Source organism: Sparus aurata, chromosome 21, assembly GCF_900880675.1.
Source record: "Sparus aurata chromosome 21, fSpaAur1.1, whole genome shotgun sequence".
In the NCBI taxonomy this organism is placed as follows: domain Eukaryota; kingdom Metazoa; phylum Chordata; class Actinopteri; order Spariformes; family Sparidae; genus Sparus; species Sparus aurata.
In genome coordinates, this window is record NC_044207.1 from 16,964,151 (window position 1) to 16,991,034 (window position 26,884).

At 41.4% G+C, this 26,884-nt stretch overlaps 1 protein-coding gene across 1 annotated transcript in view; it reads left to right on the plus strand.

The window, feature by feature from the left end:
• Nucleotides 1–26,884, plus strand: part of LOC115571956 (receptor-type tyrosine-protein phosphatase F-like) — a 126,796-nt gene that overhangs the window by 24,630 nt on the left and 75,282 nt on the right. The window contains 2 exon segments of the mRNA XM_030401646.1: nucleotides 5,747–5,892; nucleotides 6,812–6,953. Coding sequence (XP_030257506.1) covers nucleotides 5,747–5,892; nucleotides 6,812–6,953 — 288 coding nt within the window.

Genomic DNA, 26,884 nt, shown 5'->3' on the forward strand with positions numbered 1-26,884 from the left:
TCACCAAAGCACAATGTGTGTGTGGGTTATTTTTCCCCAAAATGTCATTTATTGACTGACAGACCAGAAGAGAGAAAGAGGGAATGGGCTAGAGAGATGCCTCCCTCGTTCATAATCGGCTCGAGAAGATGAAAGCTATTACATTAATGTTGCTCACACTGGGAAGAGAGAAGTGAAGGGTAATTGCACTTAGGGTTCTTGTTCTTCTCCGCTTTCTTGAATAATTCACTGAGGGCTGGAAGGCCTGATTGAAAGCCTGTCTACGTGGTCCACGAGGGCATTGAAAGTTTGATGTTATTCTTTTTTTCTTCTATAGGTTTAGACGTTTTGCCTTTAAGTACACTATCCCAGTGATGATGAATCATATTGCTCATGTGATTTCACAGAAGTTCTGATAAAGCTTATAAAGCTCCATCAATCTTTGACCACCACACTATCATTCTCATAAAAGTTTTCTGTGTTATCGGGAGTGAATGCAGTGTGAACTGACTGTCAATGAGAAGGAGTGGATAGTGCACCCAAACAAGACCATCCAGCAAAAGCCTGTTCAGACATGTGGAAAAGTAAGCTCACTCAGCCTTTGTAGGTCCTAGCTGTGATGTGTTTTAAAGATATTTATTCTCATTTAAGATAGCTTAAAACTTTCCAATGTGTCTCATTTACTTTACTAAGTATCTGTTTAGCCAGTTCACAGTTAGGGGCGTATATGAAATTGTGTGAACGACTCAGCAAGAACAAGTGGAGTGAACTCAATGTGACAAAATGCAAATTAAAATTTTAAAACCAGATGATAAAAATAAGTCATGTTGACCTGAAATACATCGACTATGGGGAGATGATGATGACAAAACTGTGCTTGATTCATGTGCTCTGTTCATGTGCCATTTAAAATAGAAGAACATAATGCCCCTTGATTTTCAGCGACAAAAGAGAGGTGTAGATAGCAAACATGAAGTTTATTGGTTTAAACAAACAGCCTGAAGTGCAGTTGACTTTATCGGGGTAAATAACTTGCAGGGGAGGCAGCTTTATATGGAATTAATTGCAAACAAGTTGCCTGCTAATGGCCCGAAAAGGCCTTAATGGAAGTGTTCCATTAAAACAACCCGTGCTGATGCCATCAGACAAATTTCCACTAAGTGTTGCCTCATGAAAATGATAACTTGCTAATCCATTATTAATAAGAATTAATGGTATTCTCTCTGCCTTGTGTGTATCGATCCCTGATACTCTACACCACAGAGTAGCTCTCATTGGGCACTCTGGCAGGCTTGGGAATACACTAATTGTTAGCCACACAAGTGCCATTTACACGACTCTCCCCGCTGTCTCTGCATTTATTACAAGCTTTGCTCTGAGGACCCTGAAAACTGTATGGCAGCTTAGGAAACATACTTTACAGTAACACTGCTTTGAGTGGGTTAGAACAGGGGAAATGTGTATATGAATGAATAATTTAGTACACCCCTTCCATATTATCCTGGCTTTTAAAGACTTTTACTGTTAACTCTACACTGATGGGTGTTCCCAACACTTTGAAATCTGTCTAGTGAAAAATAAAACACCTGTAGCAATAACCGGACTTGGGGAACCCCCTGGACCTTTTATCTCTCCAATGACCTCAGACCACACAAATACTGCTGCAGGCATTAGGTTAACTGAGAGAAGCTGTTTAATCCCCCACACGCAAAGCAATCAGCAGCCTTCAGTCTGTACTGTCTCAACCAGGGATCTATGCAGATTTGTCAGTAACCTCCCCTCAAATTTAAGTTTTAAGTCCACGGGGTGATGCATCCTTTTAAGGATAATACATCTGATTTGTGAACCCGCTACAGCATAAATGGCAGTTATCAAGAATTCTACCAATACCTACTCCTAGATTATGCCTTTGAACATTCAGCGTTGAAAGTGTTTGCATTCATTTCCCTAACAATCCTATCATTTTTCAGGTTGTCTGTGAAGATATGTGAAAGCAAACAAGAAACACCTTGTTAGTCCCACAAAATAAGACTTGTAAAATTTAGGGTTTCCACTCTTTTGTGTTGTTTTTTTTTTTATCTTAGATAACTCATGTGTTCATTATTTGTTAATTGTAACATGAAAGCCCTTTTGTTCCACTAGCAACAAATGTGTTTTTTTTTCACACACCGTACTGTGTTTGTGTACAGCAACACTGTTTTGCATGTAGATCACTTTTTGATCTTTCTTGTGCATTAATTTGCTAATTATAACCAGTAGATTGAACGATTGACTTGTTGTTCAGATGTGTGTCTGCTTTGATTTTGGTAACCCACTTCTAGTGTTTACACGATAGCGTCAGTAATTAGAGCAATGTATCAATTTGGTAAGTGTGAGTAAACTAAAGGTGGCAAATGAGGCCTTCACAAGTCGATTTCAACCCTGAAAGGCTGGCACCTCGCAGTCTGTACTGGGCCTGACAGCTGTGGCAGTTTCAAGAGCACATGGGTTAAAGCTGTGTGTGTCAAAATAGGAGTTTTGAGTGTGATGTATCAAAGCTTAGAAGAAGTGCAGCTCAAAGCTTGCAGTCACTGGCTGAGTGAAGGATTTGCATAGGTAGGCTTATGTGTTTTCCACCTCGTCCTTGCCATTGTTTTCATGTGACAAGTGCCTGACAGCAACGAAAATGGGACACAGGCAGAGAAAAAAGGTTGTAGTGTGGATTTTGTCTCTTTAAGAAAAGAAGTGACAAACCCAACAGTTTGATATCCTCAGCAGCCAGTGGTAGCGCCATGATGGAGGAACTCAGCAGAGTCTTAGTCCAAAAATAAATGCTTCTGCCCTTTCGTTGAAGTTTGTTAGGGACCACTATTAACCCTGTCCAGATTTTGTTATTTGATGCTTGATGAGATCTGGATTAGCGATGGACAGCTCGGAATTTGCCATGGTTTCGCCTCTGAGTCATAGGTTAACTATCAAGATTCAGGAGAAGCTTGTTTAAGAGGATTAGTACAGGAAAAAGCTCAGTGAGGGCCAGTTTACCCTTTTCTTCCACTTATCCCGAAAAATCCTTATGATTTCCAAGATCCAGTAGTTCCTCACTTAAATGTTTGTGGCAATACATGAGCTTACATCCTGTAATTTGAAGCATGTGCAGGGAACTATTTAATGCTGCCTGATCCTCCATCTTAACCACAAAGTGAAAATCCCCTCACATCAGCTTCAACAGAACTGCTGTGGACAGATGTTAGTAGGAACTCTTGGAAGTCAAAATGGAGATAATCAGTTCCTGAGGATTCCAACTCACCAGCCATGCATGCACAAATGCATTCTCAGACGCTCTTAAGAGCTTATCAGGTTCGAATCATTAGCAAAGCACCCTGCTGCTGCCTGCATGCATGTCACAGCTACATTCTGACGCTATAGAAGAGGATTTATCAGAGTGCTGGTGCAGTCTAAATCTTGTCCGTAGGAGTACCAGGACGAAAATATCATTTAAATGTCAGGTGGGTTTAGGTACTATGAAGGGGTCACGGGTCACAGATGGATGGATGTGTTTGGTTTACTGCGTATTGCCAACTGCACACATAACTGCCTACTCACACACTACACTGCGCCACAGTGTACTTCAGCCTATCAGTTATGTAAAGCGCCAGGGATTTGTTTGTCATTGTCATCTTATCGTGATTGTTTTTCGAACAAAGGAGCATGTTAGCTTTAATCTCTTTTGCTAATTTGACAGTTATTTGATGGATAAGTACTTCAAGAAAAACAGGTCATAAAATTCATCATTACAAGAATAAATGATCTCAACTTGATTTTTGCGTTTTACTTTTTAATACACTGAAGAGATGCTATCTTTTAGTGTTTCCTATCTTGAGTGTACGGAGCTGTTTTGGTATTACCTTCTGTCTTACTGCACTTTTATTATCTGTATGTATCTGTATGTATGTATCTTAAAGATATAGTATGTAAATCTCTGCATCAAAACACAACTAGATCTTTGTTGTATATTTTCTTGAGTGTGCACTCAAGTTATCCCAAATGGTTCCATATGTATTTTACAGGGCCAATACTAATTATTACTAAACAAGTAGACTGATAATAGATACTTGAAATCAAACCTTGTCCATGAGCATTTGTGCCTGAGTCACACCAACAGACTTCCATCTGCAATGGTGGTTGTTTAACAATGAAGACAACAACTCCCATAACCCCACGCTACTTACATCTTCTGTTTTGTTTTGATTGAGAGACCCCTAGCAGCAGAAATTACATACTTTGCATTTAAAGAATGCCATGGATTATGCTACATGGATGGTGTGTTTTTCTTCAGGGGCGACATTAAACATCTCATATTTCAGCTAGTACCTCTGTCCCACCATCTAACTGTGTTCGTGTCTGTATAGCCACCTCACATCAAAGTACTATGTGTGTTCGCACATGTCACAGCCTGCCTGCTCGCAGAACCTCTTTTGTTGTATGCTGCTCTATTGCTTGAAGAAAGCCCCTATGCAGAGTCGTCCTCAAGCAAGGACAGACAGCACCACCTCTCTTTCTCTCTAGCCAAGTGAGGGCAGAGGTTGAGAATGTGCTCACTAAAGGCCCTATCTATATCAGAAAGAGGTATAGTGCTATGCTAACTAGATGCTGACCCCCACCCACGCCACCTTCTTCCACCAGTGTTATATTAGAAGACATAAAAAAGAAAAGAATGGTGGCAGCCATTGCTGGATTTTCCCCAGCGTGTGCTCAGAGAGGAAAGGCTGGCGTCTCCTCTGTGTACACAGCATAATGATTCACCCCTTTGTGCGTGTCCCCACGGTTTCGGTGTTCCCCACCTCCCTCTTTAATGACTCTGGAGATGAAACAGGAGCTGAACGGAGCTGGTAATAACTACGTGGTGTCACATTGTTGAAGCCAGACTCGTATTAAGCGCGTCTGATGCTGTAAATAAAGCATCTAGCATGGCGGCTATAGCGTGCAGCCAAGGTGTGCTCATTGTAGCATCATGTCAACTTAGATGAGCTGGCGCTGAAACACACACTTCATTGTCCTACGCATAATGACGTTGGGTGTGGTACTCGGTAAAAACACCCTAAAGGCAAACATGGGAATCACGTTTGTGTGTGTTCTCCATGGTAGTCCCCTGTGTTGCCGTAAACACACATTATCTAAGAAGTCAAAGAGAGGTTACAGGATCACACCATAATTGTAGCCTTGTTTGGATTTTAGGACGTGCCAACCAGTTTTAAACCAAAAATTTATATTTGAGCGCTATCTAACCTGGTAAACTCCCCACGTGTCTAATTTACCAGCCTCTTTCTCTTCGTTCTTTGTGATATTTTTACTTTTTGTGGAAGAGCTGGATTTTATCCGCTTTACACTTTTTTTTCCATTGAGTTTAATGCAGCCCCTCATGTTCAATAGCTAGAGCTGCAACTTCATTGTCTGCGGGCGACAAACTTTGCTCTCTTTCAAACAGTGTGTCAAAGCTGGGGTGAGAAATTCAACATGATACAGTGACAGGCAGGCACACAAAGACAGAATGTTTCTCCCATGACTGAGCTGCAGGTGTGCACAGCAACAATACCAGTGTGGGTTTTTCTCATTGTTGCTTTTTGTGTGGAGAAAGTGATACCCATAGATAAGTAAGTTTTACATGCCGATGTGACTGGCACTAACATCACCTTCATCCCTCCCCCTCCCCTCTGCCCTCCGTTGCCTCTTCCCCTCCCGTTTCTTATCACTTTGCATCTCCCTCTGCCCCTCTTGCTCCGACTCTCAGGCTTGCCAAGTTTCATCAAATCCCCAGAGGACCAGACAGGCATCTCAGGGGGGGTTGCATCGTTTGTGTGCCAGGCCGCCGGGGAGCCCAAACCCAGAATCACCTGGATGAAGAAAGGCAAGAAAGTCAGCTCCCAGCGTTTTGAGGTGAGCACTCATGCGTGACTCTCAGATCTCTGAAACACTCACATACACACACATAAATACAAGCAGGCACGAACACAACACATGTGACAAAACATTACAGGCGTGGGCCTTAGTCTGCCTCTAACCGTCTCTCATTAACACAGACACATCCGCACTCACTGGGTTCACACTCGGCAAACACATACACACTACACACACAATCAATTGCCCTGTTATTGAGCATCACACCAACTCTTCTCTTTTCCAAGCGAGACCAGACAGGCTTCCCTTCTCTTTAATCTCCTTCCATCTTGATTTATATAGTCCTCTTCATCTCTTTCACTCTTTTCACACCCTCATCCTTCCCCCTCTGTTGCTCAGCTCTCTGGCCATACATCCCTTGATGTATTACTTGATTTATTTTCCCTCCCTCTTTTTGAACTCATACGAACAGAAGGAAGTACCTAAGGTGGGAACTCACACTGCGTCCGACCAGTATTTTCTCTGTAACATAATGTAGCTAAGGTAGCCGGGGGTGCTATTGGGTAATACTTCTGGTTGGTCTTACTTTAAATTATCCTTGTTATGGGTCTGCTGTGCATCACAGTGTTATTGGATATGATTTCATAATACCATTCACATGATGGTTGTTTCTTGATTGTTTTTAAGTTAGACCTTGAGCTAGATTTTTAGGGGAAATAACAGACTCATATCATACTAAAAACTCGTAATTTGTAGCACGACATGAAAATAGGCTGAATAAACTGGTAGGAAGAAATTTATACTTTCAGATCAAAAAACACAAAAGCCAAGCAATGTGTAATCTGCAAGTCTAAGTGAATGTTATTTATGTATTGCAATAAAGTGATACCTTCGGAAAAGAAAAGGAGGCCCCTAAAAATAACATTCCTGGCCTTTTGCTTTGCTCCGGCTCTCCCAGGTGATTGAGTTTGATGATGGCTCGGGCTCCGTACTGCGGATCCAGCCACTGCGCACACACAGAGACGAAGCCATTTACGAGTGCACAGCCACCAACAGTGCTGGCGAGATCAACACCAGTGCCAAGCTAACAGTGCTTGAAGGTAAGATAAGTCTTTTTTTTTTTTCGCTCGGTTTCTTTCTCCATCTTGCTTTCACTATTTCTTTTTTTAACCCCTCCTCCTCCCTTTTCCTGCTGCTGGATTTTAAAGCTTTTATTCCAATACATCCAAAAGCAAATATGGGTTTTTGACCTAATAATTCATACATAAACATCTGCAAAATCTAGAAGATTCCTGGTATTGGCGGTGTCATGGAGGGGTAGATTTATCTTAATGTCAACTCCACAAGGCGGGACCGAAAAATGCAAGGAATGCGTTTTTAAATAAGATACCATACAGTTCAGCAATTCAGCAAATATAAGACCTGGCACACAGTGCTATTCCAGGCAAGATTTACCATTTATTGGCTGTAATACTGTATTTATGTTGTCTCCTTCTTCTATTAATGAGTCAGTCAGGATCCTCCACCACAACAAACCATCCCATGATCAATTGAAAAAATAATGAATTGTCTCATCAGAAATACTTATTATGAATAATACAAGTTAGTGATTTCCTACTTATCCAGAGAAATTAAAGACAATTTCTACAAAAGATCATATGAACAATTTTTTCCACATGTAGTGCTACCCTCTGTGCCTTCAGGCTAGTTTGACCTCCATGGACCCTCTCTCCCCTTCTCCCACACAGAGTTAATGTATGTGATTTATCTGGACAGGGGCTCTGCATCTCTCCCTGCTCAGCCTTCCATATCACCGAGCTGCGAGCATCAAGTTCTTCCTTAGTTGATTGTAATTTTGTCATGTGGGTGATAGTCGTCGCAGGAGTTGATTCCATTTGAAACTTTCAAGAAAAAAAGCTTGAGAGCTGGCCAGCGGGAGGATTAAGGCCGTCCGTAGCCATTACACTGGCATTAAAGCAGATCCCCGCTCATTCAAATACAGCCTTTCCATCCCCTGTTCGAATCCCATCTTTCTTACACCCACCCTTCCTTTTTTTCTCTGTGCACGCTCATTTGATGATATCATTGGCTGGGCTTGTGTAATCTTCCCAAAGGGACTTTTCTCCTGCTCAAAGAAAGGTTTTCTTTCTACCCCTCCTTTGCACTATATCGTGAGGAATGCTGTTGCCTGCACCAACAAACAGCACTAACATGACATGAAGCGCACATGAATGAGTTGAGATTAATAACAGTCTTAGTGTTGGAGGGCAAAACAGGAGTCAGAGTGTGGATTTTCTCAGTTAGTGGAATAGAAGGATGGACAACAGTCTTACTCAACAGTGAGCAACTGTTCTCACCAGCAGACGTGCTTTGCATGAAGTCGTCTTCTCTCCTTGATCCTGTGCTCGGTGTTGTAGCTGCTAAGCCCAGAGTCAAGTACCATGCAGACACCAACCATATGATGGATGCTTTTAGCCGTAGGGCTTTGCTAGTACACACTCATTGCGTACATTAAAAGTGTGGAATGGGAACCAGGCCTTAAACCATGTCTGTCTGACCAATGCTGTATTTTGACAGGAACTACATGTGAAATAACAGTCAACATACAATCTTTAAAGTCACAGTGAAATCATGATATACACATTTGTAAATCTAGAGAAGGCCATGTTGTTTACAAAAATATGTAATTAGGGAATAGTTTTATGAAAGGGTTGGTTGTGTTCTTTTTTCCACAAAGTCAACACCTGAGTCTTCTCCTCTGCCCAGAGATAAACCCCTTTAAGCTCACCGTTTTGGTCTAACAAACCAAAACAATGTAGGTTCATTAAAAGAAGTGTGGACAGCTGCACTCAGCCCACACGCTCAAGCAAGCCTGTACTACGCTACCTGTCCATAGTGAGATGGCAGACAGCCAAAGTAAACGACTGGCTGGTGAGGTCGAAGTCTTTGTTGAACATTTAGCAGGACGAAGAGAGACAGATATTTATCTCCAAACTAGGTCTTTAATAGAATGCTGCCAAGTTGTTTTATATTACCTGAAAGTGGAAGGTCTCTGCCAAAACTGGTGTAGCTGACATGCTTGAGCCTGTTTTTGAGTCTTCCTGCTTATCCTTCAAAAATATCTTATTACCAATTTAACCGTAATTAGTGGAAGTTCTGATGTTTATCAGACACATCAGTCCCACATTCGATGCAATCTAGATGATTCATTGATTTGATTAATTAGCGTACACCGAATTGCAAACAAAGGATTGTAATAAATCAACTTGCTCCTTAAATAAGTGGGTTGCATTTTGTAAAGTTTTTGATGACCTCAAGTGTTTCTGCATTCACAGAGGCCAGTAGAGATCAGACCAACCCATCATATTAAATCTAAATAACTTCTTTATTCTGCTCATCCACGGACCCGGAGGATGTGCCTGATAACTTGGAGCCAGTTCATACATTCACACATTCATGCATATTCCTTGACACATGCAGACACGCACTCTCACAAAGTAATGTTGTCAGCTCCACTCTATTTTTAGACTATTGTTTGTAGCCTAGTGATACATCAAGTTCATATCAGCAGCACCACACAAGAAAACACTGGGGCAGCACCAAACAGACGGAGACTAATGATCCTCCTCCCTAATGGGGCGGTGGTAGCCTGAAGGTTTAGAAGTTGGTGTCACATCACAATGTTGCTTTTTCAAATCAAATAATAAAATCTGGAAAAAGTTAGAAGGGACTTGCTTGACTTCTGTGAACTTATTTCATTGTGGTACCCTTGAGCAAGGCACTAAAACCAGTATAGTTCCTCAGAGACCAATAACAAAGTGACTGTGGCCGTCCAGGGAAGCTCGCCACATGTGAATGTGCAAAGAAAATTAAGCTAAGCATTGAATAAAATCCTGTCACGTCCCAGTCGACCTTCCCTGAATGAATCAAGGTTGAAAAAATGACTTCATAAACAAAAAACTTCCTGTTTTTGCACTCCAAAAGAAAAGCCTTACAGTCCCCGTGTGACTTAAAGTACATGTGACTTTGCATCCGCATGAAGTTGTCATAATACATTGAGCACTCCTATCCAGAGAGGCAGTGAGAATGGTGAAGTCATTATACGACTAAGTCGATCTGGATTATAGGTTTTAGCAGAGCAAAGGAAGGTCGAGCTTTAATTATGATTATTTCATGTACTGGCTCTTTATTTTGTTATACCAATCCTGTAAAATATGGATAATGACAGCCATATTGTATATAAATAAATATGCATGCCATACTGGATTTGTCCCCAGTGATCTGTCCACGGTGGATGCTGTGTCTGGCATTGACAAATGGTCTCTTGTCTTCTTCTTAACCTGAGAAGGCAATTTTAGTTGTTAATGTACAGTTTAGTCTGTCGCTCACCTGTGGCAAGTCGCGAAGGCATGTTATCACACCAAAGCTGAATCGGGCTTTAGCACTTTTGCAGTCATGAGTCTTGAGTCACTCTGTAATTCTGTCACGCTGTAACAGCCCTGCTCTTTGTTCGTGGCAGTTCTCACGCCCCCACCACGAGAGGTCACACCGTTGAGACTTACATATGGGCCCAAAGTCAGCTCAGCCATTTCTCATTTTGTGTGTGTGTGTGTGTGTGTGTGTGTGTGTGTGTTTGTGCACATGTGTGTGCGCATGTGCATGTGGGTATGTGCGAGTGAGAGAGGGACACACACAGATACAGCGGCAGAATAATAAGAACAGAGTTGTGTTTCTTTATTGCTGCCATAAGTCAAAATCTGATGATCCTTGGCTGTTGTCATCTTTTTCTCGCTCAGATGTTTTGAATAATGGTCTACATGCAAAATTACTTTTCAGATGTGCAGTCCTGCTCAAACTGTGTATGTGTGTGTGTGTGTTTGTGTCTAAGAGAGAGAGAGTCAGTCGGCAGTGTGCAGGTCTGACCTGTATGGATAAATAATGATGCAGACAATGCTGAGACCAGAGGGGGAGGTGTGATTGAGAAATATTGTTGCTGTCAGTCCTTCATTTCCCTTTCTCTTCCCTGTTCTTTCATTTCTGTTCCTGCCTTCTCGTCTCTAGAATTTTTGTTTTTTTTGTCTTCTGTCTAATCCTTCCTCTGTTCTATCTCCTTATCTCTCTCGTTGTTAAATATAGTGGACAGTGCGGCAGTGGTATGACGTTGCAGGGTAGTATAGAGAGATGACCAGAGGGAACAATGACTCATTACTTGGGTAACGATGCCGATGTTTTGACCTTGAGCGCCCCTCTTGAATTGAACTGCCTCAGTAAATGTTCAGGTAAATGGTGCTTGTCTTGGTGATATATGAAATAAACTACTGCTGGCCAGAAAAGACATCTCAGCTCACAACATGTCTTAAATGCAGTGTGCTGCCACTTCTCCATGTCGAAGCAATATTTCATATTTTCCTCGCCGTTAACATTTGATGAGCATGTAAAATGTAAAATGCAATGACTCAGACCAAGAAATGACTAAGGTGGTGTCAAAGCCATGTCATGACGGTAATGGTGATGATAAAAACAGATGAGTCTCTGTGGTGCAATGGATAGACAGACTGTTTTTATAACTGTAATGTGACGGATTTTCTCCAAAACAAGAGCCAAATTATGTGGAAATTACCTCGAGCAATATCCTTAAAGCTACAGTGTTTTAATTGGCTTCTATCAGCAGCAAGGGAATTGCAACATTGACAAGTCCTGGGAAAGGCCTACAACAACCCAAGATTTATAACTTAGAAGGAATAATGCATGTTTTTAATAGGTGAAAACAAAACAGGGAGATACTTATTAAGGAAATTAAAAACAAACATTTAATTGGAGGTCACAGAGAAAAACATGGTATAAACAATGCTTGTACTTATAAAAGTTGAAAGCCAAAAGTCCAAAAGTTAAAAGCCAGAAATCTTCAGCCAAAGCAGTTAAAGTCTTTGCATTAATAAGAAATCCTATGAACCCCCAGGAGAGTGAAAATCATAACCTTATCCATTGTCATATTCAGCAAAACTCCTCCAAAATAAAGAAGCAAAAACAAACATAAAACTGTCAAACTGCTCCCTGTGACTCGAGAAGATTCCTTAAATATGAGCCGAAACTCTGTGACTTTTCTGCTGTGCTGGAGAACAGCAGTCCTCCTGTCCCTAGGGAGACAGCGGACCTGTCTCTAGAAGGGAGGAATGTTATCTAATGGTACCAGATCAAAAGCTCCATCATTACCGGAATCCTCTGCTGTCAGAGCGAGAATTAGAAAGGTTCTCCTACGGACCAGCTGCACACCTTTTTTGAAGTTCCCTGGCAACTCATTTCTGAACATGTAATGTCGAGAGAAAATGTGATTTTTGGAAAGGTCAAGAGAGAAATATGCAAGGATTCAAAGCCTCTGCAGTGGAGAAAAATAGCCTCTCGTTCGGCGAAAACATGTCAAACATCAAACTTTGGAGTGATGCAGCTCCTTGTAATATTAATAGAGTTCTGCCCTATGAGTCCATTTTATGCCTCTCCAGTTTTTGATAGGAAAAGAGGCCATAATTATACAGCACCGTTAAAAACTCATCAGTTTTTGCTCTCGGTTTGAAGAAAGTCAAAATGGAATTCAATACAGTATCCCAGCTTCACGGTGTTGACTGTGTTTAGTGGTTGTGTTGGGTGGCAGTAAACAAATTATGGCCTCACTGGTTAGAAAAGGCCTTTATTTGCCTCGCATTCATTATATTCCCTGGTGAAGAGGCAAAAAATGGCTGCGACACAATGCCAGTAATAAATATCTCAGGAGCCAGGCAAGTGCGGACAACAAACCTGACTGGATAAACAGCATAGAAATCGCATTGCGCCTCTTCCCAGGCAAGATAAATACATACAGAAGCTATATCGGAATGATTTAATACCGAGCCCTGCTCCTCCGACAACTTAATCCTCTCCTTTCCTTCGCGCTATTCAAATCATCCACAATGACCAAAATAAGGTCTGTTGTGTAACTGCTGTTCCCCCACATTACTTTTTCACTCTCTCCCATTCTCTTTCTGAATGCTGGTGGCTTTGTGTAACATTCATGCTGCCACTTTAACGGCAGTTTCCTCATGTTGTTGAAGAAAGCGGTTGGTCAGATGACAGGTCATGTTGAACATTATATACTGCAGGGCGTTTATGAAAATGACGCAGGCACGCAGAACAGGTTTGGCTTCCGTTTTAGGCACAGCCGTTATTTGTCACAACATGCTGAAGGAATACAGAAGCATGAAGTTGCACGCAAACAAAACTATTCAGGGACAAACATCCTCACATACACACGCACACACACACACACAGATCTACAGGTGTACACACAGACACACAACACAGACTGTATTTCTGAGCTCCATTGTGACGTCGTGTGTCACAGATTTAATTTCTCCCACCATCTGCTGGCTGGAGGCCTGGCGTCATAGATCATATCCAGCCTGACAGATACAAACTGCATCTGTCTATGCATGCTTCTCCCAAGGACTCGCACAATATGGCATGGTGGAATCACCCTCCTGGCCACCCAATCTGCATCCTCACATCCTTACTTCCAAGGACTTGGGCACTGGTAAGGGACACAGATAGCTTTTAAAGTTTAGTCAGGGCTGTAGCACCTTCATTGTAGTGCTCGTTTTACAAAAACAAACACAGGGAATTAAAAAAGCACAACATGAACTTGCTCTCAACCTTGAAAAATCAGTTCAATATATGATATTGAAATGAATAAAATCCAACAATAAATCCCATTGAATCCCTGCCAGCTTATTGTATATCTGACCCTCTGCTCTAGTGTTTCTGTGTGTGATCAATATATTATCATAAAAAATTCAAATCAACCGAGAAGCAGATATCAAAAAGAACTAACCCAGTTAATTGATCTTTCCCAAGAGATTTGTCTGACATCGGACTGAAATTTCCATGTTATACACAGACATCTGGATGAAGTCAATGTTGCTTTGAGGCTACATCTTATCATCTGTACATGTCCATCAATTGCTCCATGCTTTTGGCGAGCTGTATCTGTAAAGACTGCAATGTCTGGTATGTCTGCACCGTCAGTGCTGATAATGTCTACGGCCTCAGGGGAGAGAGAAGGAGGGAGGGAGATAGAGAGACGAGGGGGGAAGTTAATGAGGAGAAATAACATTAATAAAAAGTGGTTGATAAACACAGGTGAGCTAAGACAGTCAGACCTTTGCCTGTATGTGTGTATGAGAATCACTGCAAAATTAAAGCCTGTTAATGTTTTTGTTGTGTGGTGAATATGACCATTTCTTTAACTTGATCATTACAGCTTTGGCTCTCTCCCACCCACCACTTTCTAAATGGTTGAAAGCATGTAATTAGGTATACAACTCAAAACACATCTGCAGCCAGTCCTAATGACTCAAGAGGAGAGAGGATCTACATTTCCCATAACTTCAATCACTTTGGGAAAAATTTTAACATCCTGAAAGGTGTTAAGAAAAGGCTAATGCTGGGACATATTTATCCTATTTTAAGTGGGCCAGTGGTTTTTCAAAGAGTGTTCTAACGAGTCAGAGCTTCCCCCTGTCTCCCAAAGAACACATTTGATCAAACTTTAAAGCCCAACAAGCAGTAAAATAAGATAGGAAAATTACTTTAATGAAACTAAACACATTTTTTGAAATTCATCACTTTAGTATCATCTGGTGCATTGACGATGCTGATGTAAGATCCAGTCTCTCGGGCAAAGCATCAGAACCATTTCTTTTTCTAAGCAGAAACTAATTATGCTGAGTTGAAGTTGTCTTTGTTGTCTCGTGTCGCTATCACCAGATCAGCACAGTGATAGTAACACCTGGACAGTCGCAATCCAGCAATAGATATTGCTTTTTTCTTCTTCTTTTCTTTTTTTTTTTTACATTACTGTGGGTTAAACTAGAAACATCTCATTTGATGTCATCTAAGATTGGTTATTATATAAATATTATCTTGTTATGTTGATATGAGACTATTTTTCATCCTAGATTTTGGAAATCATGGATTTAAAGGCTGTATTATAGTAAACCGATGTATTTTTCTGAGTTTACCAGACTGTTCTACTTGTTATAATGTTGGCCTTGAAAAAAGTATATCCACAATACCAATGATTATTTATCAAACATCTCATAACATGCATGTAGGTGTTAATATGTCCGCAGTCCATGCGTCATAGCTTCTGCACTAAAATACTGTTGCAGCTTCTGTCCGGCATTTATTGAGAGAAGAGCTGTAGTCTGTCACTGTTTCTTTTTCATTTATGGCTGCTGTTGTATGTCAGGACATATTGAACTCCTCATCTGGATGTTGTCTCTGGGCTTCAGAAGATATTGGAGATGTGACAAGACATGCAGATCCGTTAATATCTGCACATTGTCAGGAATAGACAGGGTTATCCGTGAATTGACATCTGCTATTAAATATCTGCCAAAGACAGATGCAACAGGCTTTCGTTATTCAATTACAGATTTTGCCCTAGACTTGTTTGCGAGACCAATGTTATTATCAATAATGTTTCACCATGCGTGTATTCAGAGTGACGGAGTGTAAGCGCGGTAACAGGTCGTCGATTGATTCACTTTTTTGTTGCTTTCTACTTTTGTATGCATTTGTTCTTATTATCTGAGCTCAGAAGTTTGTATTTGATTGCCGTGTTTCACTCTGAAACAGACAACGGGCCAGCAAGGAAAGAGAGTCAGGCATCTAAATGTGAAGATCCAATATTATTTTTCCAGAAATATAAGCCGTTTCACTGAATGCAAACGCAAAGGGTGGCAGAAAGTGTCACTCAAGAAAGTGCACCTGAATCAAATTGATATTTGAAGGGTCAAATGCAAGTCAAACACTTACTCACACCTGAGCAGTCTGGGCCCTGCAGCCAGAAACACTGTAATTTTGCAGCAAATCAATTTGTTCATTGCTTCATGCTTTTTCTTACTATTAGTTAAAAGTATTTAATGCTCAGCCATGGTCCAACCTGTCCTCCAATCTTCATGCCATTCTGTGTTCTTCTTATCAACAGGTGCTTAAGATTTCTGTTTCATGGGATTCCTTCTCTGTGGCACAGAAAAATCATAATAATGGTAAAGACGTGTCAATCAGAAATGGGCTGAAATAAAAAAATAGAATAAGCTGAACGGTAGATAAAAAGATGATGTTAGCAGATAACCAAACCTCATGTTGCTGTGGATGCACAGCTTTTGCCTTTTATGTATGGCTTTTTGACATCAGACCTAACATACTCTTGATCTCACTGATTTAAAGTTTCATATTATAACCTCTTGTTCATAATTACGTGTATTGTATTTCTTTGATTTAGTATAGATTATTTAATCCAAATGCTTTGATGTTGATGATAGGGAAAGCTGCCTGCTTCTGTCTCTGAATCATGAAAAACTGATGATTAGACAGCACTCTAACGCAAATCACTGTACAATAGAAGACAATGAACAATCTGTCATGAAAGCCCTGCAAACTGATGGCCACAGTTGTGTTGAAGCACAGTCATTGTTTCTCACCCTCTTTTATTCATATACACATCACCTCAAAACCAGGGTGATGCATCACTATCACAGTATCAACAAGTGATATTATAACTATTTGTCACTTGTGCTTTATCATATTGTGCAGAATCCTTTATTATATATGTGAGAATAGTAAAGTAAAAACATCACACAGTGCAATGAAAGAATGACACCTTGGGCCTGTAACCCTGCAGGTGAAGAGCAAGGTCCACCTTAAAGCTCTGCAGGCCAGTGAGTCAACGGCTCCCCAGGCCCTGACTGGTTATGGATGGATGGGCCTGCTGCATGTCAGGGGAGTTCTAATACCTACACTCAATGAGCTGGCTAATGGGAGTCCTTTCACCCTGACCCCCTTTCCTCACACATTTACACACCAAGCCCTCTTGGCTTACCCACTGGGCCATAGAAGGCAGGGGAGAACGGCTTGGCTCGCTATCAGCCTCATAGCTTGGCCCCAAGCTTGACATTTTTTCTCATGTTTAAGAGGCATAGTTCCATTTCCTCTAAGCTGCTAAGCTGTGTTTTTCAAGGTTGTAGTTGATCGTACTGCTTACAGCTGTCAAAGGCACTGTTGATTTTGCATGCATTACATCTGCATCAATATTTTTAACCTGTTTCACAAGAGATCGTTGCCTGAACAAGCAGGTTCAGATTCTGGTCTGCTCTGTTAAACACTCAGTGTCAAGGTATGTTCACACCGAGTAGTTAGGAGCACTTACTTGCCAGTCTTTTATTTTTTGCGTTGTACGCATTGTACGACACCTCACCCAGTTATTGACTGTTACTGCTGGGGAAAGCAGGTCTGGGTCCTATCCTGATGAAATTACACTGAGGTTAAACCCTCACCACAGATCATATCATCATACCAACTATTCTAAGCTTGATGATTAGTGGATCTAATCACTAAAAACGTCCTGAGCTGCAAGCTAATTCACTCTAACCACAGAACAGTGCATACCATCAAGCAATTTGTGATCGAAGGTCGTGTTACAACCTTCCCCTTGTCATGTTTCTCTCGCCTCTTTGCTGCTGTCGACCAGCTTTGATGAGTTTATTGCATTTGCCTCTTTTGAGGTGAGCAGTCTAAAGGTTATACCAATATGTGATATTTCTGAACACCCGTCACTTCACCACTACAAAGTTGAGGCTGTCGACATTGACTCACAGACTTTGTGTATTATTCATTATCTCTGACTGAGAGAATAAGTAAGGGCTGTCACAGGAGCCCAGTCAGTGAGGATTTAATTAACAGAACCTGCCACATTCCACTACATCCACTGCCTTTCTCAGAACTCATAAAAGCCATTCCTATCTGCCGTAATTACACTAAACATGTCACAATAAAGCTCTGCCGATGATTAATTTGAGTTGTGGAGAGGATCAATTAATTCATTTATTTGCAAATCGCTGCTCTGCTTCCTTTTGTACACCGATTTCATTAACCGTCACGCTTCCTGGTTTTTGGTCCTCTCCTTGTTCTTATTTCAGAGACACCTGGAGGAATAGCCTGTCTTATTAGCCACATCACATTACCACAGAAATTTACCATGAGCCCTAAGGTTTTTCCATCTTGGAGGCAGTTACATTAAAATGAGTAGTAAACCACAAACCGTGCACTCCGTATTACTATAATCTCAAGGGTCTTCAATCAAACTCCTGTTGGTAGCACCACAAGGCAAGAAGTAGAGCTGTAATATCAAAATGAAAGCCTACAGCTGTGCTGCCCATATAGCATAGTTAATGGAGGGTATGACTCTGTGCAGCAGTGCCTGTCCCGCAAGGTGACTCGGTCAGCATAACCATGTGAATTCAGAAGACCACCCTTGGGTTGCAGTAATGGTCGGAGGCCACGGCAATGTACTAACTGGTGCGTCGCAGCATAAATAACAGGCGTGGAGCATCTGGCAGGGCCGTAGATCATACTGCTGACAGTGGAAGTAGGATATCAGATAGGAGAAAACAAGTCGAGATGAATAGGAAAGTGGAGAGAGGGAGATGATAAAAAGAGAGGGTGGGAAGGAAGAAAAGAGTTCAAGGGGGGATTAGATGACTGTTATTGATTATCTGCCTGTAGGCGAGGAAGTAAGGCCAAATGTTCTGCTCAGCCAGACAAAAAAGTGTATTATTTCAAAGGTCATGGCATGCATTATAGTCTTTTTACACCAAGTACACTTGGATAAACAGCAGAATAACAGCGCAGTGACAGGCCACTAGCATGTAGCATGTATTAACTACTGCGTTCAAAAACTGTGTTTTTGTTATGACTGTGTTTTTGCGGTGGTCCGTTGCATGCAGGTGTGCCTGTGTGTTCAGTTCATATGTTTGTTGATATACCGCTGTCTCCATAGAAACTGCCAAAACACCTGGGTCAGGAGTTAGCGTGCCGGAGACAACTGGCTCGTCAAGATGTTCAGACATATTTCAATTCGCATTTCATTTCACACTGTATATTTGCCCCCATCCAAGGAGATTTTTACAATTTTCATGTCATTACTACAGTATTACATCAATGACCTCCTTGCTGGGTCTTTGAAGTTGGGGTGTGCCGTGTCATCCCTGCTGAGGAGACCTCTGTAGTGGGAGCTCCCCCAGCTAGCATTTCTCTGAAGAGCAAGAGGGTCCTCCTCACATGCCCCTCATGGCACAACATGTGAGAACTCCTTTCCCTCCGATGTTTTACATGTCAAAAGCATGAAGGCAGTGCATGTACCGGTTATGTCTGTCTGCCTATTAGTCGCTGCTAGTCACAGGATTTCAGAAAAAAGGCACCTGCAAGTACTGCCATACATTTCAAACACAAACAAGGTGAAAGTTGACCGAACCACAGGAAATGTTAATAAGCAACAGCTGTAATGTTGTATAGTAACTGTGACTGTTATCCTCAGATTTTTATACATTACCACAGTCCAACAATAGTGTAATGCCACCATAATTTTTGTGCTCCTCATAAATCCATCCATGCATTAACTATACCAGCTTATCCTTCAGGGTCGCATGAGGCTAGAGCTGATCCCAGCTGACCCTGGACAGGTCGCTAGTCAATCACAAGGCATGCATACACCTGTAGGAAATTCAGAGCTGCCAATTAACCCAACCTGCATGTCTTTGGGAGATAATAGGAGCACCGGGAGGAAACCTACACGTTGTCAGAGAGAACACGCATACACAGTAAGGCCCTCAGCCAGCTGGCACATTTGAAGCCATAACCTCCTGGCTGTGAGGCGACAGAACTAACCCCTGCACCTCTGTGCCGCTCCTCATAAATCCTCCGCAGTTTAACATTTTCCGAGTGAACTTGCTGAATGTTTTACACACCATCAGCAATCCAACTATTCATAGAGTACTTTCAGTTGGACTCATGTTAGCTTTGGCTTGCTGTTTGCACCTCCTGCTGCAGCTGACACCTCTCACACACTTCCGTGTCTCAGGCAGATGCAAATGTCTGTCTCGACGATGTTCATGGCTGGAAACAGCCGCAGGCCACGCGCTTTGTTTCTGCAGACGGCCTGTCTACTTTTCAGTGCCAGATTGACTCACGACCAGGTGAGACGCAGACAACACTGATTGCACTATATTTAGCTTCCCTCATGGGTTGGACTACCAGAGAGGTGAATAATTAAAAAGTTCAGAGACTGTAGTCTTTTAGTTTTCATCCTTGCACATTTAACAAAATGGATTGCTCTTTGAAAATTTTAGGCATCAGTTAAGAGCTTAATGCAACATATTCCTGCACACGGGCAAATGAAACCCCAAAATGGCATACATATTCTCTAGAAATGCACAAACCTACAGTAAACAGATTGATCTATGTTTAAATGGATAGATTTGAGAGCAGTAGTATTTCATGAGGCAAGTGGCTGTGCTGCCATCACTGTGGTCCTTTGGTTGGCTCTATAAAAGGGGACATCACCTTTAATTGTTGTCATCCATCACTTGCAACGGGCACACGTGGAGATCATACGGCCTTTTATTTCTTGCTCGAAATGAGATCAGCTCAGATGTATACGCTATTGAACATCAGAAAAGATCACCTTAATTTTTGATGGCCCATCTTGATGCTGAAATAGATTAACAATTGATTCAGAATGAGGCAAGATGCTGCAGGCATCTTGCAAGGTTACACACAACTCCTGTTCATGTAGCAGCAATGTACTCTCATGAATATTCCTTGACATATGTTTTATGACTGCATGTTCTCTCTGAAGGGACTTTCACAGGCGCAACACTAATTTAAAACATTCATACAGTAGCAGCACGTGATATTCAGCACTTTTGCTCTTGAGTATAAAAAGGAAGGAGATACTAGGGCAGACTGAAATGGAAATGAGGCATCATTTTTCTTTTTTGCAGAACTTTTGTATCTTGTGCCACTGTGTCAGGGCTCCCCTGTTAGGAAGGAAGGGGGGTGTCTGGAGTGTTTTCCCCCATTGAGATGAGTGTGTTTGGGTTGAGGGAAAAACGCTGGCTGACGTTAGTGTGGGATTGAGCTCCAGCAGCCTCCCAGTGGGACAGAAGGACAGGGACGGGTCTCTTTCAGCAGGGCTCTGATTAGACCCATCGCCCTAGCTGCCATGCTCCACTCACACTGGTAATTGGAGCTGGCAGGAGGTTGGCATACACCCCTCCCCTGCCCCCTCCCCTTCTCCTCCTTTCCTCTCTCCTTTACGCTTTTTTCTTCTCTCTTCTCTTCTCTCATCTAAATCTTTTCTCACCTGCATGCAGCTGTTTAAAACAGAGACACACCTCCTTGCCACAATAACTTGTGATAACTGTATCATGTTTTCTTCATTTCAGTAATTATCATGTAACTAGTGGCTCTTTCTCTTTACAAATTATGTTGCCAGTGTCTCCAACATGTTTTGTGTATAGTCAAGTCCCCCACTGCTTACCTAATTGAGTGGTACAAACACACAGCCACATTAAGCCATCACCTTCTGCCCTGTCATTTCACCACACTGCTATAACCACTGTAAACAAGTACATCTGCCAAGCAGCTCATATTGCACCATGACTCTGTGCATGATAACCAGCTGTTGAAAGAACAATGGTCCTCTTTTTCAGGCCATAGAGGAACCAGTTCATGCATACCTAGCTTTGCATCTGACGCCTTTCTGGCTGTAGCCCTGGCTTCACTCGTTTGCTAATCCAGGGCGTTTCTGATACTTTTGTTGTAACAACTGTATCGCAGGGTACATTAAAGATACATTAGATCCCGTTAAATACCACAGCTTTGGACAGGTTGGACAGTTTTGTCACGATACTGGAATTTCTAACTTTGATACACTACCTGAAAAGATTAATTATTAGATAATAAAGAAACATTTAACAACGTGTGTGTATTGTATATTAGTGGCAAGAGAATCTAATTCTTTATTTACTTCTTTCAGAGTATTTTCCTGACTGTGAGATTCCTCAGGCCTGATAGCTCTGAGGGGATTAGCTTAGCTTTGAAAATCACAGGTGGCTGTTGGGACACTATTAACAACAATGGTTTACTGGCCATCTTGGTCAATGCTTCAGTGATGCTAAATTCAGAGCTTTCACAAACCTATCGACATTCATTGTCTGTCCTTCAGGCACTTTGCTAACTTTGTTGTCTTAGCACCTTTCATTAGCACTGGTCTGTAGTAGCGCTTGTATATAGGCATGTAATACTTCAAATGTGAAGTATTTCCAAACAGCACTCCTGCTGTGTTCTTTGTCAACCAAAACTGGTCACAGAAGCTCTGCCCTTGCCATCTTAAACAAGCTACAACACCGTAACAAAGCAGACAAAATGAGCTAGGAGAAGACAGCAATTTGAGTGACTGAGAGGAGCTATGTGGGTACCGCAGTAGTGTGTGTGTGTCAGCTCACTGTCACAGAGAAGAGAGAGCAACAAACTGCAGCTGGGACCAGTGTGTCCATACTACAGAACATGAGTATTGAAACCGTTTTACATTTTCAGGATTGATACGTATCGATGTATTGACATTTTGACAGGACTAAATTAATCAGTATAATATATCTACATCACCTTATTTGATCAGTGGCAGTGAAACATATGCATGCACCATGCTTGATTGTTAAGTCTGCATATATGCAGAATATATTAGAGGTTTGACAATTTCATTTCAGTTACATTGGCATTTAGCTTAGTTTTGTTGCAGAACTCTTCATCTTAGTAATAGAGTGCCTATGTGACATTATCACAGGATTCACTCCTTACTCATATTTCCTTGCCTGGACTAGACACAGAGGTGGAGGTTTTTTTGATGAATTACACTCCAGCACCAGAGGGCCTTTTTTATTAAAAATGCCCTCTATCTTGACAAACATCAACCTGCATCGCCCGCACCATTTCATTGGATTCTCTCCAAATTTCCCCATCGCTTTTCTTTTCCCTTCAAATTAAAGAGGACTGAACAAAGGCATGTCTTTGTCTTCCAGGGATGACAAGTTGGCAGACGAGGCCAGCCACAGGAGTTTGTAGTAGGAGCAGACAGACAGGGCTCAAATCTTACCCATGAGCTCCAGATCTTTGATAAGCATTGTGTATAGAGAGAACTCTCAATTATTCTTTTTTTTATTTTAACTAAAACCCAAGGACATGGGAGAAGTATTTTAGATATGGGCTTTTCACGCAGGGCATTGTGTTAACTTTGTGACCAAACTGAATTAATTAAATGTTAAACCTTTTGAAAGAAATTCTTATAAGTAAATTTGTTTATGAGTTTTCTAAGAGTTGAATCATGGAGCCAGCCTGGGCTATTAACCATGACAATTTATTGCCCACAGTATAGTATGCACTATGGGAATAACACTGAAGCTTGTCAATGCTCTGCCTCCTACATATATATTACATCAACTATACATGCAGCCCAGCCTCGTCTACCATTCAACTATTTCCAATGTCAGAATTAACACACCAAGCCAAGCCAAGCCACGGTGCACTTTCCGGTCAGTAACAGAGTGACAGAAATGTCTGCTAGTTGTAATACCAGTTCACCTGCAATGCAAATATTAACTAGAGGTAGGAAATGGATTCATGTATGAGCTGTGTGGCTGCTGGGCACCTCTTAAACTATTCCATGTTTATGCCTCATGATATGACAGAGTCACTGACTCGTGTAATAACTCCTTCGCTGTCTTTCACCCTGTTTTACCAGTGGTGGGCACTTTTCACAGCCCAGGAACATTTGCCAATAGTCTTAATCATAAATATTCTATAGGCAGCAATTCAAGAGGGTTTAGTTGAAAATATTCTGTACAGATATTCTACTTTCTCCAGCGAAAGGGAGATTTCCACAAATCACTATAGCATAAATAGCTTTCCCCCCCAGGAAGGTTAAACACTTCCTTCTGTGGGCAACTGAATGTTAAAAACCTTGGAGTGGCTGCAGATACATTTTGAAAGAAAAAGAACAAATCTTTGGAAATCCATCTCGAAATATGGTATGACAGACTTCTCACAATTCTGCACAATCCCCAGGGTAACTGGCAAGATGCGATTGACAGGTCAGCGTCATGCCTCATTGAATCATTTGTCTTTTACACCATGTAGTTACTTTATTCTTGACCTAAAGGGAAGCAACACCGTTTTCCGGTTCAGACATGGAGTGATGTGTGGGGGCAACAATGTGTTACATATACAACACTGGGAATCAGTAGAGGATGGGTATTTATATTTATATATTTATAAATATTTATATATTTATATTATATTATATTATTTTCTTTAAATTTGATTGAAGAGAAACCATCTGCTCTTTGCTGTATACAAAGATAAGGGTGTTTAAAATTCAAATTTTGCACACCTGACAGTTTAGATTAATTGATTAAATATATGTATACAGAAAAATGAATGAATTCTTTTGGAGACCTAAGTTTGCCAAGTCAGTCAATTTGTAGATAATAACTTTACATGGAATAGTGTAGTTGCACCAGTGCACAGACATGCACACCGCCTAATTTAGTTCTACTGGAAGGTCCCAAAACGCAACCCCCTGTCCCTGAACACAACCACCAGAACCCATACCAACTATGGCTCCCACCCAAGTGTATGTGCATTTGCGAAAATTGAGTCCATGTCAGAAGCCTCAAAGGGACCTCCACTCAGGTGATCTGTTGCCATTATGAACATGCTCTAAGTGAATTTTAAGTGGGCGAGACAGGAGTTCAGCTCCCTCTAGATTTAGTGTTACTTAATGGTTTCCTCACATTGAAACTTGCAAGGAGAATGGAAGAGAAATGGTCATTGCTCATTTTTGGCCACTGTTTTTTACCCACCTTTTCCCTTCTCTTTGAAGGTTAGAAGGAGCAAACCACAAAGGAACACGGGGTGCTACTGTTACCATTGTTCATGCAATGACAAAGTGCACAGTATTATTTCATTGTGCTGTAGTTGTCTGTTTCGTAGGGGTATCTTGATGTCAGTTGGGATGTCTGAGAACAAATCCTATATCGTAAGACAGGAAATAAGCCTCGCCGCAAAGATAAGAGGTCCATGCAGAGATCTGTTAACTACATATGAATATGAGACGGTCTGGGCTACAGGCCAAACACAGGGGTGAAAATAGGAGCAACTGCTCTGCTGGGGTTAGGGCTAGAACAAAGTACAACACCCATGCACCTATGCTCAAGCCATATAAGTTTACATATAGATTTTTGACTTAGGCAAGCAAAGTGAGCAGGGAAATGGAGCAAATCCTATTCAGTGAATCTACTGCATCTTGTGTTTGACAGCTGTCTCTGTCCAGTCAGAATTACATCACAACACAGATCAGTGTTTTAAATGTTCACCAATAATATTCAAGTGGAGCAAATGTAATCAGTAATAACTGAGTCAGAAGAAGATTTTTGAAAGTGCATATATCGGGTTTGGAGAATCACTTCTTGTGACAGACGATGTTTGGTTTGTGTCTGATAAGTCTAGAGTGAAAAACAACCTTCATATCTTAATTACTCAGGGAAATATCCAACAAGTGCTTGAGTTTTTTTAGCCTTGTTCTCCTTCTGTCTTTTACGTGCACGCAGTTGCATTCACATACCTGCATTGTTGACTTTTTTCTCCATGAGGTAGCTAATGATTAATACCTTGCACCAAGCCACCTTGGTTCAAGTTTTCTTCATTTTGTTATCCTCGTTTATCTTGACCCAAATTTTGCAAAATATGTTTACATTTTAATCTTGAGTTCATCTCTAGTGCATCATTCAGTTTTACTTGTGTCCCAATCGTAATCCCGTTCTGGACAGATTGTCCTAAAACGTTCCTAAATCACAAAATCTCGATCTTATATTAATTCCTTTGATTCCTGTAGGCCAGCTTTCTTTTGCTTATTCTTAACCTGCAGTTAGGTTTCTTCTGATTGTGAACTGAAGTCAGGAGTTAAATTCATTAGCACTGTTCTAAGGATTTAATCTCAGCACTTTGGCCCCAAGGACACATCCACATATGAGGAAAGAGATAAAAGAGATTACAAGTTTAAAAGCAAGATGATAATAAGACCCCTCACGGGCCATCGTGCTTTCTCTTGATTAAGGCTGTCCACAGGTTAAACTAGGATTTATTATAAGGGCAGGTTTGCTCTGATGTAGGATGTGCAGCACAGTTTTTGTAACAAATGTGACTTTATATTTCCTGTAAATTATATAGCTAAGGAGCTGTTTACTATCATGAAACCAAAGTTTTCCACAATTGAAACAAATAATGGTAGATGCTATTAGGGATGTATACCGAGGACCAGTACTTTTTGGTACTTTTTCAGGGTACCGTTAAGATTCTGGACAAACAGTACTGTTATCGGTACTTTTTTCCTTTTCTTTTTTTAACTTGTTTTTAATGATTTTTTATCGGCTTTCGAACGTCCACCCAACTGTAATGACTACAAACTTAACAACAAACTCCGTGACTTGACCTCGCGGAAACGAAACCGGGTGCTGCTGCCATGGCGCTGCAGTCATTAACGTTAGCCGGGCTGCTAACTTTACTTTGTTATAGCAATCAACCACGTCGCCCTCCTTTAGCTTCATACAATGCGCGTGCTCCAAGTGTTTGGTGATAATGCTTACCCCGAATTTCCACTGGATACTGTCCACTGCGTTACGGCTCCGATCCGGTTTTGGTCCGCCGTCCGGTAACCCCCGCAGGTTTTGTTTTGAGTCCGCCACGATGCAGTACGGTAGACAGCTGGCATCATGAGGCCGAGGAGTTTCCTCGATAATCACATAATCACTCGCGACCGCAGTTAAAAGTCTGAGTTATAACAACAACAACAGGAAGTGCCGAAGAATTAGCAGAAGAGCTTGTGTTTGTCTCTTTTTTGAGATTTGTGTGCTGGGGTTAACATATAGTGTTTTATTTTGAAAAGTAACCGGATGTTATATTGTTATTTCTGTGCTTGACTTCCTGTCAGCTCAGTGCTAAATTCAGCTGAATTGCTGCGTCGTGCTCTGGCACCCGCCAGATTTTTATATCTGGTCCTGGTCCTGGTTATCTGTTCGGGAGTATTTGTAATTGCATAGCCTTT